Source organism: Pyxicephalus adspersus, chromosome 1, assembly GCF_032062135.1.
Source record: "Pyxicephalus adspersus chromosome 1, UCB_Pads_2.0, whole genome shotgun sequence".
In the NCBI taxonomy this organism is placed as follows: Eukaryota; Metazoa; Chordata; class Amphibia; order Anura; family Pyxicephalidae; genus Pyxicephalus; species Pyxicephalus adspersus.
The window spans coordinates 64929193-64947699 of record NC_092858.1 but is presented as its reverse complement, the minus strand read 5'-3'; the positions used below and the strand labels follow the sequence as shown (position 1 = coordinate 64947699).

General features: G+C 34.1%; 1 protein-coding gene across 3 annotated transcripts in view; it reads right to left on the bottom strand.

The window, feature by feature from the left end:
- Positions 1 to 1649: 1649 nt before the first annotated feature.
- Positions 1650 to 18507, bottom strand: part of ARHGEF7 (Rho guanine nucleotide exchange factor 7) — a 77235-nt gene continuing 60377 nt past the window's right edge. For 2 of the 3 annotated variants that reach the window (XM_072412064.1, XM_072412072.1), the window contains 3 exons: positions 6760 to 6859; positions 4683 to 4737; positions 1650 to 3859 (listed from right to left, as the gene is read on the bottom strand). In XM_072412064.1, the coding sequence (XP_072268165.1) occupies positions 3737 to 3859; positions 4683 to 4737; positions 6760 to 6859 (278 nt within the window). In that variant the 3' untranslated portion in view covers positions 1650 to 3736. Of the gene's footprint in view, positions 3860 to 4682; positions 4738 to 6759; positions 6860 to 11542; positions 13066 to 18507 lie in introns of those variants that run through there. The other variant, XM_072412079.1, reaches the window with a different exon arrangement.

Here is an 18507-nt window from a genome sequence, read left to right as displayed (position 1 = left end):
TGCATTTTGCATTCGTGACAAAGCACAGTCAACATGCAAAATAAATATGGTGTCTCACGCAACTAATTTACCTGCCATCATACAGCAGAATATAATACCATTTAATGCAGACTATGTATAATACATATTCTCCATTTGCATAATAATCACCTCTTTCAGGCAGTGAAATTGGATTGCAGGCATTAAGGACAAATAAAAAAAAGCCGAATGGTCGTTGGTGGTGTGACTATTGTTCCTAATATTTAAACTTTAACACACTGTCAAATAAAGCTTTTTTTTTTTATATAATTTTTTTCGTTTGCAACTAGAACTGATTTGAAAGAGTGTCTGTTCAAGAATGCCTTTGCAGGTATCACTTTTAGTCACCTAAATTTTGTGTTCATTTGCAGGTTTTTAGTGGTTCCATAATAAAAATTGGTATAATAAATTATAGTCAGAGGCAGGGGAAACTAATTTATAAAAAGGTGGACCCTGATAATTCATTGAATATACCAGATCTTATTCAGTGCTTTTAAAACAAATGGGCTGAATGTATATGCAACATTACAATTTTTCAGTTTTCACTTTGTTTTAAAGAGGAACTCAAAAACTAGTCTTTCCACTTATTATTCTAATCTTACTTACTTGCACCAAAATGTCAGTCTTGCCTGGTGGCACAGGCTGGGTCAGCTTGTATCCATAAAAAATATAATGATTTATGAAGTGTTTAGAAGTGGCCAGCTTCTGACTGGCAAGTTTACGTTTTCTTCCTCTCCTGACCTTCTCCTCCACCCACTCCCTCTTCCACCCCTCCCTCACTAGCTGGAGCCCTCTGCAAGGAGAGCTCACAAGCTGAAAAGAAGCAGGAAGCAGCTGCAGACTGAGCAGTCGCACTTGATTGACATGAGAGTCCCAGGAGGAAAGGAAAGAAAATCTGCATATTTAGGGCAGTGGGAGTGGATTAGAAACTCCCACCAAGGATGTCATTTCCCAGATTGCAGTTCACCACCTAGGCAATGGAGAGACCTGGGGGTGTGGCTAGAACACGTTTTTCATGTTTAAAGGGCAAAGCAAGCTGAAAAAAAAAGTATTCCGATGATTATAACTTTGGCTTATGTTATCCATAAGCTGAAGTTGATTTTGTGAGCATAGGTACGCTTTATTATAGATAACAGGGCCTTTTTTATTTTCATTACAGTTCAAAAATGTTAAATATATTGTTAGGGCCATTATATAAAATGCAAATGGAGATCTATTTTAATTCCAGGTGCAACAAAATAGGACAAACTACTAGATGATGAAGAATACTTCTGAAAGGCACTGTACACCTGTGCCATCTAAATGGTGCTTGTACACAAAGTCCTAGAGAAGGTATGTTCCCAAACCCTTGCAGCCTCCATTAAATATCGCTAATACGTGTAAATGTCATAGCTGATCCAAAGTGAAGAGAGTTGTGATGAGTAAGTTATTCTGACAGTATACCCTACACAAACCATTTAGGAAACCATTTTAGGAATTCTACTTTTCAGCCTTTTGTGGCCATGTTCATTTTTATCTTAAAATGACAAGACTACATACACCAGTGAATGGTAAACTCTTCTTTACAGGTTGTACTGACACAAAATAAAGCTTCAAACCAGAATTCCAAATTACTGAGCACAATGTAAAAATAATAAATAAAAAAACAAACAAGAACACCTTTATTATTGAAATAAAAGGCTACATGTAAGGTTATATATCAAGGGAACACCTCTCATCATTTTCTTTAAACTATTAACAGAATCTCATCACCAGGTTTTTCAATTCAAGAAAAAATATTCCATCCAACTTGGTCACAGTTTAAAATAAAAAAAGAAATAAAACCTTAAGCCAGTGGCACTGCCACTGGTTTTTTACTTTTAAACACATTTTTTTTTACAATCTGAGTAATTCTCTATATGGCTTTCGATGTACTGAGATAAGAACTTTTTGTAGCATTACATCTCTGCATACAGTCATATTGATTTACTTTAGGCAGCTTGGATATCTACCGTAGTAGAGAAAAACATCCTGAGAATGAAAGAAGTTGATTTTATAAACAATTTGAGCAGCCATATCTGATGTTATTTAATAGCAAACAAAAATTATATTTTCAAAAAGAAATGGATTGTCATTTCTAATTATAAGCAGAGTGGTACAGAGTAGTTTGCCTCCGTTTCCTTTCAATGCAAGATCCTGTACCCTTCTATAATTTGTGGCCAGTGAACCGAGGGGCAAGGTGACAGACACTCTAAATGGAACATGTATAAGTTGTACCGGTATTTTCTGCACTCTACTAAAACTGTGGAATAAAAAGTACACTTGTGTGTCATAAAATACATGTACTGAAAAAAATACCCTAAAAAAGTTAGTTAAGAGTCTATTTTAACAATGTACTCTGCCAAACTAAACTGTAAAGTAATGTTTTTTTCTGCAGTAAATAAAATGGGATGAAACAGGAGGTAGAGGTGCTGCAGCAAGACTACTCCAGAAGACCTAAATTTAACCTAGAGAAATATATTATTAAAGACTCTGGCACAAGTAATTAAGCAAGGCATTCCATACTAGTATCTCACCTTATAATATAATTCTAAAATATAATTCACTGTACTTCCCTTCAATCTACAAAGGTATCCTGTACTTGGTGTCCCCCATATTCACAGATTAGGTAGTACATGTAGTCTTACAAAATCCAGCCTATTGCCTGGATGTGTAGGAAGCCATGCGCTAGAAGTGGCTCCAGATGCTTTAATATTGCATGGGTATGGATTGGAAACAAAGGTTTAAAGTTGTTCAGATATCACAAAATATGTAATATGTGACATGATATGTTATGAAAACAGTCGAATACGGATAACTACAGTACTTAACAAAGGGAAAATGTGCTCCAATTGAAAATCAGGTTATAGCTCATTTTTAATTGGATTCAGGGGAAAAATCATCTTGCAAATATCCATTGGGATTAGATATAAACTGGAACAAAAAAAAAATACATATAGATATATACAATTTTAAATGCCCCCCAAAACATTAACGGAAAACAAAATAAATATATTTATATATAATTATATATATATTTGTATAAACACAGGTCATAAGTTGTTAGTGACATGTTTAACATTGAGAGAATTTGGACTCCCTTGGTTTGCCTGTCCCATGTTGTTGGGATATAAATAAGGCAATAAAATTAAATACACGGCCCTACTATGCAAACATGTAATGGGAAACATAGTCTGTTTATCTACTATCAATGTTTTTTTTTCTATTTGTGTAAAGGTAGACTTGATTTTCAGAAATATGTACACTTGACTGTTATGCAAAGTAACAAAAACAAGTAGAAAGAGGATTTAGTGCCTTTTACATAAGCTTTGAAAACATTATATACATAAAAGGTGGAATACAGGTCTCTACCAGTTTAAAACACACCGGTATTTAAAAAGAAAAAAAAGTCAGACTCTTAGCAGCTGTTCTTTCTGCAAAATGAGGTAATTATTATGTATAGTTGATACAGTTTGGATTTGGTACTATTCAACATTTCCCAAATTTACACCTTGCAACTGATGAAAGGGGTGTGTATAGACAACTAAGTTTAAATTTTGTACAGTACAGCTGAGAGTCATATTACAATCCAGTTTCATCTTAAACTGCAGTGCTTCTGCTTTCACATGGACACGCATGTAACCCAAGTCCAAATATTTTTGATCCCTGGTATGGAATAAGGAAGACACTGAGTGCAGCATTACAAATTGGTTTCATCCCACGAAGGGTCATTCATATTCTTTAGGACTTTTCTGATGAGCTTCTCAAGTTCCTTTCTAGCTCGCTGTTCTTCCTCTAAAGATTTCTTCATTTTTTTGCTGTCCTGTTAATTGATTTAAGAAACAATTTGCAATTTAAAACATTGGCTGTATATGTGCTTTTTTCAAACAAGGATGTTCTCACACAAATTGTTACGTAACTGAAATACATACATTTATCATAATTTTGCCATACTTGATACAATCTGAATTAAGCAACAATGTCTTGTCATAGTGGATAGAAATTATTTTGGTCATTAAAGTGGACCCTTGAGCTCATTGTTAGAAATCTTAAAGACTGCACTCATATGTGTGGCAAGCTTAAGGCGCTCTTATTTACAAGAAATGAGTGAACATAGAAATGAGAGCTATATTAGAGAAAAGCTGTTGCAGCTTTTAAAAAAACCTTTTATTTTTTATTAGATTGCAAAAAAAGTCATCTAAAAAGAAATAGCAAATGATAGAAAGAGAATGTCTTAAAATGCAGATTTTTGCAGGACCACTGTCACATTCCTTGCATACCAGCATAATGCACATATTAGATCTTTTTAGAAATGAATTGTATAGCTTTTATATACAGACAGGTTGCTGCTGCTGATCACTTTCTAAAACAAATATGCTGATTACCATATTTATTTCTTGGCTTAAGTATCCAGAACAAGATGATCAAGGGTTCAGTCTTCTTGCCGCATTGTTCAGTGTCAGTGAATGAAAGTACTAAGTCAGAGAGTCAACATTTCAGGAGAAGGCTGTTGTGAATATTTATCTGACAGCTTTTCTTTAACCCAACTGATATAAACTGCTACCATACTATGGGGATTCGGGTTATCAAGTTAATAAACTATAAAAGCAATAAAAAGGTGTAAAACTGTATTAAAGCATACAGACCTGTTTTAGTTCTTGAACTTCATCTTTTAGTGCATACACTGTGTCAACAAGACTCCTTGAAAAGAAGCATATATTGCACATTAGTAATAAAATCTCTGAAACTTTTTAATGTTTTACAAAGGCAACATTTTTTAAAACTACAATTGAAAAAGGTTTTGCATAAGAACATACACCTATTTTATCTTTCAATATTTTTATTGAAATTTACAAGTGAAGTTACAAATAGATAAAACATTAAAAACAAGATAATAACAAAATTATAACGAGGGACAAAATATGATGTGTGTAAGCAACTTAACAATGATTTTCAAATCAAACAATGCCTGGACCATATAATTTCTATAGTCCTGGTATATCTAAAAAGGTGAAACATCTTGGAGTCAAATAAGTAGGTAACGTGATATACCATCTACAATCATTAGTAAAAGGCAAAGCCGTACACAGCTAAATTTAAACAGTAATTAAACCAAGCCAGCGTCCCCGTTATGAAACAAAGACATGAACAAACATAGAACGAATAGACTACAAGGAAGGGGAAGGGGGGGAGAAAGAGGAAGTTGATCGGGCAATTAACACTAGTGTGGTATATCCCATTAGGTTAGCTGAAACCGTAAATTACTTATTGTTAAATACAATCCAAGGCTCCCCATATATCTTTGAATTTGTCCAACAAGTTCTTTAGGGTGTGAGTTAGTCTATCATTGACCATAATCCAGTTCAATTTTGCATACACCTATTTTAATTACTAAATCAACACAGTTATCCCACACCAACTGAATTAGAACAAGAACAAGTAATTGTTCTACATGGTACTGCATCTGCTACATTTAGTTGCAATGACTGCAATAAATTTAATAATTCAATAGCAATCTTTCACATAGCCAGAACATTTTTTCCTCAGAATTCTTTTAGAAAAAAAAAAACATGCCATCAATATTAGGTACATATATAGAATTTACCTAGCTGTAAGTAAATTCTTTGAATTTACTGGAACTTTGTGAGGCCTTTAGGCTTTAAACACAGAATCTCTATTGGTTTTAATACTAAACATTAAATTACATGATGAGGTATTAACATTAGATTTGGTAATAAAAGATCTGGTAATAAAACAGCTTCTTGTAAAAAAAAAAAAAAAAAAAAAAATCACAACATAATAAAGCAAAAGTTTAAGAATTAAAAAATGTTATAATGGTGTTCAATGATTAACAATTAAAACCAATGACTGTACCGTCAAATAGGCAAAACTGAAAATCTGTCCAACATAAATATCAATGCTGCCCAGTGAAGATGTGTCCTTTGGCAAGCAACTTACAATCACACCTAATATGTATACTTCCAAGGAAACTAATTTTAGAAACCAACAATGAAAATAATACAGGTTAATTATGCTTATTGCATGAAGACAAATTGCTCCAGTATGCAGCAATCAACTGATTTTTTTCATTTCATTTGACCAATCTATCTAACCTTTTAGGTCGAATTCCCAAAAGTTCAGGACAGGTTAGTATAGAGCTGTTTTCTACAAATACACACAAGAAAACATGCTCAGGAAACATTATAGAAGTCAGCGCAAGCGGATACTGTTAGCTGCTTTATTATATGAAGCTAAAAGAAATATCTGGAGAAACTCTTAAAATTTTGCTTACCTGTAGGTTACTACAGATGTCCTATCATTTAACTGAATGATGCACTGTGCTTGATCACTAATCTACTGGCTACTAACTGGTTGTCTTTCTCAATAATACCCTATCCCTCCTTTATCCATAGTACAGAGTAAACTATTCAGCTGTAGCTGAGCAGCCTAACTGTACACAGATAAACACATCTCCTGAAAAAATCCTGAATGTACAGGTTCTTGAAAATTGTTGCTTTTAGAAAGAGTTGAGAGCACTTTACACAAACAGTTTTAAAGTATACCTAATTTTATTTAATGTGAACTAATAGAACCCTAAGGTGAAATGTTGGGTCATTTACAAACTGTGGGAATCTGACCAGGTGGCGCTGCGCCCTTGTCACTTAGTTCAAATGTATAAAGAGCAATATCAAAACCTCATTGTTTTAAAACAGCCGTACTCACTTTTCTTCTATAACGGTCTGGCCATTACTTCTTGTTTCTTCTACAATTATTTTCTCCTCTTCTGGAAGTAAAACCTGAGGAGCCAATTCTTTGCGTGAACCTGACAGTAGGAAAATAAGAATGACAGGTGAACAATGCGTTCGAGAAAGAAAGAAAAAAAAACATATCTATGTTTTATGAGACACAGCCATCTTCTTTGCCAAAATGCCTCTGGTATTAGAAATATGTGAAAACACAGGATGATGAGAAAAAAAATATTACGACTATACAAAAATATGGTGCATGTAATACCTTAGGGCATCAGTAGACAGGAGTAAATTGTACACACAATTTCCAAAATAATAGGCATGAGTTTAAATTAAAAAAAAAATATTGCAAAATGGGAAAAATTGTGCTGTCATTCCACTTTTATTTCCTAACATATACCTTTTGCTGTACTGAATGACAAATTTTACAAATGTATTTACAACACTCAAACGTTTTACAGTAAAGACTTACCTAAAACAGGAATTGTAAGGAAACACAAAATGTGAAACAGAAAAACAACATTGTTACAATTTGTAAAGCTGGCTCTGGTAACATGGACACACATTTACCAACATAAAGGAGAAAGTCTCCGACAGAAATGATGGTGAAGCTGTAGCATGCAGGACAACCTCATCAACGCTGAAGAGACCAAAGTGTTGTTTAAGGTTACCCCTAAAAGCTTAGTCAGTTCCAAGTGAACTTTCTATGAATGGGATCAATGCATCTCCGCTTTTCTGTTTGCAGACATCAAAAAACCTACAAGAATAATGTAGCAATCTCTAGGGCAATGCAAACAAGTATCATTATTAAGCTTTCAGAATCTTTAGAATTCTAATTTTTCCAATTAAGAATGGGCAAAGTTTAGAACTTCTGTTTGTGTGCGAGAAATTTTTTGTTTCCTATAGAAAAAAAAAATCTCTTTAAAATGAAGGAAAATCCCACATTTACCTTTGGTCACCAGAACAGAATGAAATTCCTTACTTTTCCTGTTGTGGTTCAGGGACACATAACTAATGCTTTACGGTAAAAAAGAGAGATCCTCGTTAGATTAGGCTCTTGTGTGCAGCTGCCACACATTCAGTTTAAGGAGGATACCCCATTTACAAGCCTTTCCAATTGTCTTCCCTTAAAATAACTGCATTTACAGGATTAGACCAATATCATATTAAAAGGTTCAAAAACTGGGTGAAAGTTTGAATTCACGTGTAAAATTTTCGAGTAAAATTCCTTTAGATGGTCTCTTCCGTTTCGTTTAATGATATTTAAAGAAAAAATTCAACATGAAATCATATGTTTATTTAGACAACACAGATTAGGGAGCAATGATAACCAGCTAAAATTGGGTCCTAGCAATCTAGTATAAGTGACCTACTAAAAGGATATTGCTGCATAGCTGCTGCAAATGACTGTTCTTCGTGCAATTCCATAAAGTTCAATTCATGGAGCCAAACACATTTCCATCAGTCTGGATTTAACACTAGAGATAAAGATCTTCAGTTTTATTAGCTGGAAAGAACAAAGGGTATTTAAAGGAAATCACAAAAACATTCTAAGGATTAAAAGCAACACCCTTTTGCAGTTGTGGAACGCACTGCTAACATTCGCCATATGTTTTAAATTATTTGTCATGATCATTAAAAAGTCAAGTTGTGTTATGTTTCACTGCAGTTGCAGTAAATAATTGTGTAATCAACCTGCAAGTGAACCTCCCCTTCTGTGATATAAATGGCAGATACAAAATTAAAAAGTCCCTGATATAGCAATTGATTCAAAGGGTGCTGCAACCCTTACAGTACACAAATATCAGTGTGGATGATGTTGGAAAGCTGAATTGGCCATACACAGAATAACGTGTCTTTTCATGATGTTTTAAAGCAAAATAGTTTAATATCTGCTCCACCTTAAAGTCCAACTTTTTATTTCAATTATCTAAATACATTTCAGATCATATCAAAGCAAAATACTGTGCAAAGTCTTAAAATTTGTTTTTTTAAGAGTAGCCACAGATTATCATACTATACAACCTGCACTCTCTGACTGGGCTGATATAATCATATGAATTTACTGTACCCATTGAGGTGTATGAACAGCTTTCCAATTTAAAAATTGCAGAAATTGACAACCAGTCGTCCCCACATCTACAAGAGGCAGTATTCCTTTCCTAATCTATTTAATACAGGGATGGTATCCTGTTGTTGCATCAAGCATTGTAAGAGTAACCTATTTTTGGTGAAATCTTCTTTTTGTTAAGTCTGGTGTTGGCAGTTTAAATCCCCCCCCCCCCCCTTCCTTGATTGGATGGATATGTTCTCTAATCCTTTTTTATCTTATGCACAGTTTCACACTTTCCAAGAAGGAAAGTTCGACCCCTACCTCCAGAGTAAGGCCCTTGTTCACTTTCCAGATGCTAAACCAGTCAGAACTGAAATCAGCAGGAAACATGAGCTTTACTGACAGCAGATGTATAGAGATGACCCAGTGAGGAGCATGTCAGACTATTGCACTGTTTACCCACATAGAGCAAGGGTCTAACTCAGTATTTGCAAGCAGTGGGCAAGCTTCTCTATTAAGCTATAACAGCTTCAAAACTAAAATAAACAGTAGAATGAAGAACAATGAACAATTAGTGGTTGCTAAGCAATCTGGGGATGCATTATGAGGAATGAAGTTGGGGGACAGTTGAACTAATGCTGGATTTGCTTAAGAGACAATCATGAACAAAAATGATTAATTGGAAAATGAAGATCAAGCTGCACTACAAAGTATAAGATATTGCAAACCTTTAGTTTTGAAGTACCTGTAATGTATTTGGCAAAATTAAATAGATTGGACTTTAAAGAAAAATTTTAGAGGTCTATCTATAAAGCAGCAAATCTGACATTTACAGAAACATTCCCTGGTGGAGAATCTTCTAGATCGACAAAAATGTCCAGTAATTTTCTTTAAATAAAACCAGCAAATTCAAATACTACATAGGAACATTTCATTTTTAATGTTCCTGTCATGCAATGTTATTTGAGTTCTGATATTTAAGAAGTTCAACAAGATAAATGTATTGCTAAAGGGGCTAGGCACTGGTTCATGAAAGAACAGGTCAGGATTACTGGAATAACTTGCATTAACATACTTAGGAGAGGTGCATGCTCCATTATTGTCACCTAAATCATTTGGAAAGTCATTGACCTGAATAAGGTTTTGGAACACCTTTGAAGTGCATTTTTTAGGTAACATAATAAAAGAATAAGGTTGCAGCTCCCAGATTTTTATCCTAATAAGGTTCTTTAAAGTAGGCCTTTGAGCACAAAAATATGTGAGCCACCTTTGTTGCACTGTTCTGTGAATTCCATAAAAGTGAGTGGAGTGGGATTCTTTAAAAAATGTAGCGTAACACATTTGAAAATGAATGGCAATGCTGTTTACAGCAATGCATGTTGGCATATTGCCACATACATCAATATGCCAATTTAACCTTAGGTTGGCTACAAACCAGTAGGTGCATTTCTTTTAGCTCATTGCATGTCATAAATGTTATGTGGAAATTTGGGAGCTAAAAAAAGAGTTTAGGTATTAAAGGGAGTGTAAGTGTTAAGGCCTGCTACAATTTGGATAAAACATCTATACCATAAATTGTTGACAATGCAAAAAGTTACCTACTGGTGAGCCTAATCTGAGGGGAAAAAAGTATCTATATGTGCAGGCTCTGGGGACTGTCCTCATTTTCCCTTTCTTTACTACACTTACACAAAACAAATGAACACACAACAAATGTACACACATGCGTTTTTGGGATTGTGACTCATCAATGAAAAAAAAGAGAGCCTCAGAACCTTCTTTAACAAAAAGTAATAAATAAGTCAGTTTGCTTATTTTAACCTGACAGAATCCACAACTAATTTTTAAGCAAATAGATGGTGCTTCATATCATAAGGAGGTGTAAGGTGTTTTTTTTTTTTTTTTTTACAAGTGAATGTGATTAGAAAGCCCGATATGCTTTTTAAACTTGATTTGATGATAAATACATTATCTCTAATAGAAATTCATAGAAATTATTTAAAACAGTTTTAAACCCAAATTTTTTTAAATCATAAAATTGACCAAAACTTACTTTAACAAATTACAGAACTTTCTGGTATGCAGTGCGCTCTTTATAAAACAGGGAATCAGACATTTCTGCAGGTCCATGTGTTTGAATGGCAGTATTTTATTTTCAACAGGGAATGTCTGATTGCCAGTTTTATAAACAGAGCCCAAGATGTGTTCTTTTTGCCTACTGTTTAATGAATGTTATGATAATGTAAACATTTTTTCTGTGATTGCAATAATTACCTTGCAGGACTTTCTAACTTTATACCAAGAACTGCATATTAAAATATATCTCTAATGAGATCACTTTTAATTGTAAAAAAAAAAATAGGTGACAGATGTTCTATCTATTTATTAATATTATTTTATTAGGTTTTGATCCAAACTAAGGGGATCTACCTTCTCATTTTCCTGATTACTATGGAAATCCCACATTACTATATAATGTAAATGCAATTCTTTATTTACACCTGTCACCAGTTTATGTTAGACATACGCTTTTAATGAAAGTGTAAATTAATAAGACAGCCAAAAAAAAACTCTGAGTTCCAGTTTAAGTAATGGCAAATTTATCTTTATGCCCATTTAGAATGGTTCTGCTTCTACCTGGTGAGGTTTGCCAAACTAGGTGTTATTCCTAAAAAAAAAACACAGTTTAATAAATGTTTAGGCATTTCGGAGGATCAACAATGAATATATTCTGAATATACTCAAATATAAACAAATCCAAATTGAAACTGAGGCACTTATTTTACCTGAGAATACAAGCAACTGCTTTGACTCAAGTATAAACATAGGGCACAAAATGCGACTGTCCCTGCCGACATTCAAAACAGTAAACAATAGAAAAAACAACTTAAATAAAACCATGGTATGTTATTTTTAAAACTGTTTCTTAGGGGGAAAATTAAAATGACCGGGGCTCAGTCTGAAGATCTGTCTTTACCAGTAGATGGCGCTAACCGCTTTTAAATCAAAATGGCAGGATTTTGTTACACACTTTACACAAGGAAACCGTACCACTTACTGGTGTGTCTGGAGTATAAACCAAGAATACTTTTCTAATGAAATTTTGAGGGCAAAAAAAATCTCCATACACAAAATACTGTAGTGTATGCTGTCAAATACTAAATGTGTTATAATTCAAGTTTAACAGCAAAGACTCAATGTATCCTATTTCTGTTTGATTTGAAAGAAAGTAGGGTTATTCACTAAAGGAATAGAGAATGTTCACTCAAATGTGATTGGGTTCTCTAAGTGAAGACATGTTCACCTTCCAATATTCGTTTTACTATTGTAAACAACCATTACACCTTTAGTAAATAATTTGTTTCTGCAGATTTCATAAAAGATTACATACTGAAAAAAAGTAGAGGAAGAGCTTCATGGATATTTAACTAGTAGGTTTTTCATAAAGGTGACCTCTGATATGTGTACTCAAAAACAAAAAACTGCATTAAATAAAAATGAAAGAATGTCAAGTTCTATAAACCTAGGTGAACTAGGAGTTTACAAAGTAAAACTCTTTCTTTATAAAAACCTGAATGAATGTAGAATAACTTTTAATAGAAACCAGACAAAAGTGTTCTGTGATAACACAATACATTAAAGTGGCATTTACTCCCCACAAGCAATAATTCACTTTTGAAGGCACAGACTAGCAAATGCAAAATTTATTTCAACTGTACATGACAAAAACGCATTCTCTCTGACGTCGCTTATTTATATAAAACAATACTTCGGCTTCATACTGAACCACAAGGCATATGAATACTGTACAATACAACATTCAGAAATACATGTGTATTTTTTTTTTAATCTGTTGTCTTAAGAAGGCAATGTCCCACTAGACATGGCTTTTCCTTTCTGCAGATGAGATGCAGAAGTTATACCACTGAACACTAAGTAATGTGCTTGCCTCAGATAACAAAACACTCAACACAGAGATGACCACTTTATAAAGCATGAGAAATACAGTGCAACAAAGATCATTTCGTTCAGGCAGAAAACGATTTAGACCATTCTCTAACCACTATTTGGATCCGATGCCCTTGGTCTCAAAGCAGATATATGTACATGTATATATGTATATTTCTATATGTATATATGTTACAGAACTGTATAAAGAATTGCTCACTTAACTCCCACAAAAATAGAACCACTGCAGATTTTAAGACCATTCATATACTTAAGTTCCTAAAACAAAAAAAAACAAAAAAACATGTTTATATAATAATTTAGGAACAGTTTACAGTAATAAAAAATGCACAGATCATATTTTGTTTTCAGGAAGAACCAAAAGAACCTATTTATTAGGGTAGTGCAATAAACTGTAACCCATAGAACATGATAAATAGAAGGATTTTGCTTTGCTGCTATGGCTTCCTTATATTGCTCTTTATTTTATAGAATAAGCTGAACAAATGTCCCCTCATCATGACTTGAAAGTATAAGAACATACCATCAACTGCATATGTATAAATATACCATAAAAAGCTAAAATTTAAAGTAAGCAGCTTATTACACTGTTGAGCTACATATATGTTTTACCTGTGAAATATTTAAAATTCTGTGGTCAGGTCTGTGATCCAAAAAAATAGAATCGCCAGATGTTCTACCTCCATTGCAGCATTAGCACAGCTTGGTCAAGAACACTGGTCAATATAGCCAGTTGATTGGACAATTAAGGAGAGGTAGCATGTTGATATCGGTCAGACTGCTTTCTTCCCTTACCAGCATGTTTATGTAAGCAAACAATTTACTCATTGACAACAGTTTACTTGTCTCACGGTTAAGTATAGGCCTCACCTTTCTGTTGCTGGATAAAATCTATTAAAATTGGTTTCCAGTGACAGTAGGGTGAACTAGCATTATGCACATAGAGCTGTTCAGGTCTGTGGGAAGGGAAGGAAGAGAGGGAGGATGCTAAAAAATTACGGCATTTGTCCATGGTCAGTTGTTTATTGATTCACTGAGAAAAGACAAATGATGCCAAGAGACTACTATACACATAACAGCAGGTACTTGCAGCTTGGCCTCATACATGATTATCTTACTATTTCAGTGTAATTTATTTTTTTTAAATCACACAATGATGCAGTTTTACTACTTTCAGTATAATGGGTAAAATGGCCAAGTGAATGAGTCAAATTATTGGATTTTTTTTTTTTGGGGGGGGGGGGGATAATGAAAAAAATGTTAAGCTTTTTGGATTTCTGAGTTTAAAACAGCTTAAAAAAGAAAGCATAAACTTTAAACATATGTAAAGGATTTGTTCATGTTTAGTGAATATGTCCTTTACTTAACACGTTACTTAACACTCTAATCCCAGGCACAGCGGGATCATGAAGATGATTGCAATGCAGAGGAAGTCGTGTATTTAACATTGAAGGCTGCATTCAAAGGGGTTTGGGATACTTATGTGCATCTCCATAATACATATGTATTTCCGCATTTGTTAGCCCTTTTAAGACCATGCAAATAAAGAAAATTATCTTTACTTTACAGTACTGTTGTAGGATGACATGACGGTTTGAGATAACTTAGGAAAGATCAGATATTTTTGACGTGCTTAATACATGTTTAAACAGATAACAGGTAAACAAATAATATTAAGCAGATGGTAAATAGAGTCTTTGCATGTTGCATGATATCTGCTCAATTATTTGTACCTTTTTTTTTTTTTTTTTTTAGTAAAGAGAAATTTTATTAAAGCGGAACTAAACTCAGTGGATGGTAAGCTTCTGCCATAATCAGCAAGTATGCATAGCATACTTGCCGACTATGGCACATACTTACCATGTGCCCTCGCCTGCAGTGACCTATCATCCCTCTATACTAGGGAGCCCCCATCTTCAACTCTAACTTCAATGGAGACGATGATCCCCCATGCTGGTTGGATGATGTGTGTGCAGGAGTTACATTATCTCCAGCGGCTTCCGGTGTGTGTGCAACAATTTTGCACAGAGCCATGTTCCATGTTCTGCTACATGCCGTATGCAGAAACAATAGGTCACCAGAAGGTAGGGAGTTAGTTTTTTGGAAATGTTGCACTAGGTAGGACTGAACAGTAAAGAGATTCCTTCCAGCTACTCCAAATGTCCACACAGCATGTCTCTTTTGTCAAATAGTACTAAAAAAGACTTTTTTTTTTTTTTTTTTGTTTTGCCAGTTTAGGTCGCTTTAAGCTTAATTTTAGTGCACATGATCACAATATAAGCTTTTTTTGTAAAGTATAAAAGGTGTTATTGTGCTGAGCATATAGATACCAAATATCAAGCCACCACACAATAGTGTCAAACTAGTTGTTAAAGTTTTAAAAAAAATTTAAGTTTAAAGAGTTACCAAAAGTAAAAGCACTGGATGTATTCCTCTAATAGGAGCTTAGAACAAGTATATACCTAATAAATGCTGCTTAAGGTATTGTATGTGCTGAATTCAAATCTTTAAACAAGTGTGCTCTGCTGAACTGTGCCCAAGTAGACTAAGCACAAACTGTTTTAAATCTGCAATTTTCTTGGCCACAGCCAACCAGGGTCCAATAGCTGTGAACCTGGTAGAACCCAGTACAGAGTGCGCCCAGGTTCACACAATAGAGAAGACATCAATAAATGAATCTCTGCTATACCCACCAGCTATCCTGATGTACCAAGCTGTTCACTACTACATGTAGGTTGAAGAGTTTACATACATTTTCTGTATCAAAATAGTACTAATTTTGGAAAGCATTGGCAAGTATGTAAAGCACAGTCACTGTGACTACTACACACCTGAAGTGTGGAAATCCTGTTGAAACAAAAGTAAATGAATTTGGAGTACTGCTAACAATATATATTTACATTTAGGTTTGTAAAAGTACCAACCAGTTAAAAGTATACCCCGGTGTTAGGAAGGTTCATAAAAGTTACAAAGAAGGTAATTTGTATAGCTTTTCTACTGATTCCCAAGTATAGGCATTGTTTATTTTTTGTCTGCAAACCTATTACAACTAATAAGAAAAAACAAACACCTGGATAAGCAAAGGTCCCATTTGAAAATTTCCAAAACTGTACAGCATGTTTTTGTAATTAGATGGTGTTTATGATGTGTACAAGATTCAAGAGTAAAAATACTACAAGAAATCTTTGCCGGAGATAACAGGAGGGGAGGGAGATGATTCTGAAGAAATTATGGGCAAAATAGACCCCTGCACTTCCATATTATTCCCAATGTATTTTATTTTTTTTAGGGGGGTGGGGGGTAAGTGCGGTGGGCAGAGGGTTGGTTAGCATAATCCCTGGACCTTGCCTTTAAACAACAACCTAATTAGGAAGAGATAATGCCTTATGTTCTCTGTACCTAATGTTCTCTGTACTCTGGAAAAGTATCCCTTTATATTCCTCCTTGACTTAGCAAGAAAGAAACATCTCCCACACCCCATGCACAGGACTGATATTAATAGTCATATCTAGGTTCTAGAGCAATCTAAATAAATGCAAATATTCACTCTGGGACATGATGGCTGCATTTGCATTGTGTATGCTGGGGTTTTTATTTAAGACCACTACGAGTAGCTGGGGTGCAAAATGGCATGTAACTGTCCTATGGTATGCAATTTACTTTTGGCAATTTGGTCCCTGGTGTTCCAGTAATTCAATAAATAAAAAAAGTACATTAAAAAAAAACAATTGGCAGTATTTTATTATTATGTTATTATTATGACATTATTTTATTATTTGTTGTAAAAATTCCCATCATGAGAATTTGCTAATGCGTTTTCAATTTAAAAACATTATAATTCTATATAGGGATTAATGCTTTTCAGGGAAACACACACATTAGACTATAAAATACTTAGTAAAATGATAAAGGTCCCTTAAAATTGACTGTACAAGGGGTTTCACATCCAACAAACATATCCCTTATAGCAAATGTTAGCATTGCTTTGACAACCTCTGCCTCAGCTGTATAGGCTGCTCCCAGTTATCCTAATTACTGTCTCAAGACCGTCCATTCCTGCTAACAAGCTGAGACAAGCATTTATAAAAAAACAAAAAAGAAAAAAAGAAAATCCGTAAAAAAAGAAAATCCTGCCAACTGGAACTGTCATCAATATCAAAAACTTGTAACGGTTTCAAAACCCATCTTAAAAACAAAAAAAAATGTGGGAAGAGAAAACCTTTAAACTTTCAATGTTATATTCATCTGCAAATTATTTTGCACTAACTGAAAGTTTAAAAAATTGCAACATGAAAAAATGAAACTCTGTAATTGAAATATATATTTTTAACAGAAATATAAATACAGGTTATAGAGAAATACCTTAGAAGCTCAATTCAAACAATTTCTTTTCTGTTTTAGACGTTATAATACTTTTGTCAATTTTTAAGGCGGTGACTGTTTAGGAAATGTTACCACCCTTTCCACCCTTGTGACAGTTTGGTTGGCACAAGGACGGGAAAACTAGAGAGAATATATTGTGAAATATACTGAGAAGTATTGTGAAAATATGGGCCTATTCCTTCTGAACTTGATTGACTATTTTTTTTCTTTCTCTACATATTACATTTCCTGTAGTCTCTGCCATGGGCTGAAGAATAGTACTAATTACTCTAAAAAGTATATTTAAAAAAAACTAAATTCATACTAAATACGTAATTTAACAAAAGTCTGTTTATTATGTGCAAACTGGGATGGGCGAATATACTGTATTCGAGAGTAAAGTGTTCACACAGGTTTATGTTTGCTTCAAACAGGCAAAACTAAACATTTGGCAGCCAATCTCACTCACTGTTGTTGAGGGCAAAAAAAGTCACCAAAAAGGTATCATTAGTAGTGATCTGTCTTCATTTATATCATTCTGCAGAGTAAGCACTTTGGTTTGTCTCAAACTGATGCTACTGATAACTTTATGCAAGTTTGTATACTCATCATAAAATGTCAGCAATCATTCAGGATGAAGACAAACTACAACTAAAGCTGTCCACCCTGGCAGGATTCCATGTAAGTAGATGTTAGTCCTAAACACGAATCAATGATCAAACAATCATGGATTCTCAATAGATGACTATCCACTGTGCAGGGGTACCATTAGGGTTATACATGGCACAAGGCAAGTTAAAAATCTTGGAACCATTTCAGCAGAGAGTGCATATAGATCTAGAAAATCTTCTTGTTTCTGCCATGTCATTTGTGATAATAATAACAATAAAAATGATAATAGAGCAGTTTACAAAAGGAAATATAGAAACCTGCCCCCCTTGCCTTGCAAAGCCTGCCATGAAAAAATACCAGGAGGCTCTCGTGGGAAATTGAGTATGTTCCGTTTAGTTGGCGTTTGAAGGAAACAGATTGGCACCATCCCTGGCCTTTTTAATTTTTATTTACACCCCACTCCAAAATGCCCTTTTTTGTTTTTTGCACCTGTACCTTAAAATATAAAAATAATTTAAATACTTCCAAATAATTTATGTCAATTTGCAAATATGAAAGAAAAAAATGTTCGACAGCAGCCAAATAACAAGACATAAAATTGTTTCTGTGTGCTACCTATAAAGTATATGTACACCTGACGTACTTGTGCCATGTTACTTTAACACACAGCTGTGCAAATGCTGCCCAATGTGTCATGTTAGGTGAGCAGCAGGATCTTTCTACACA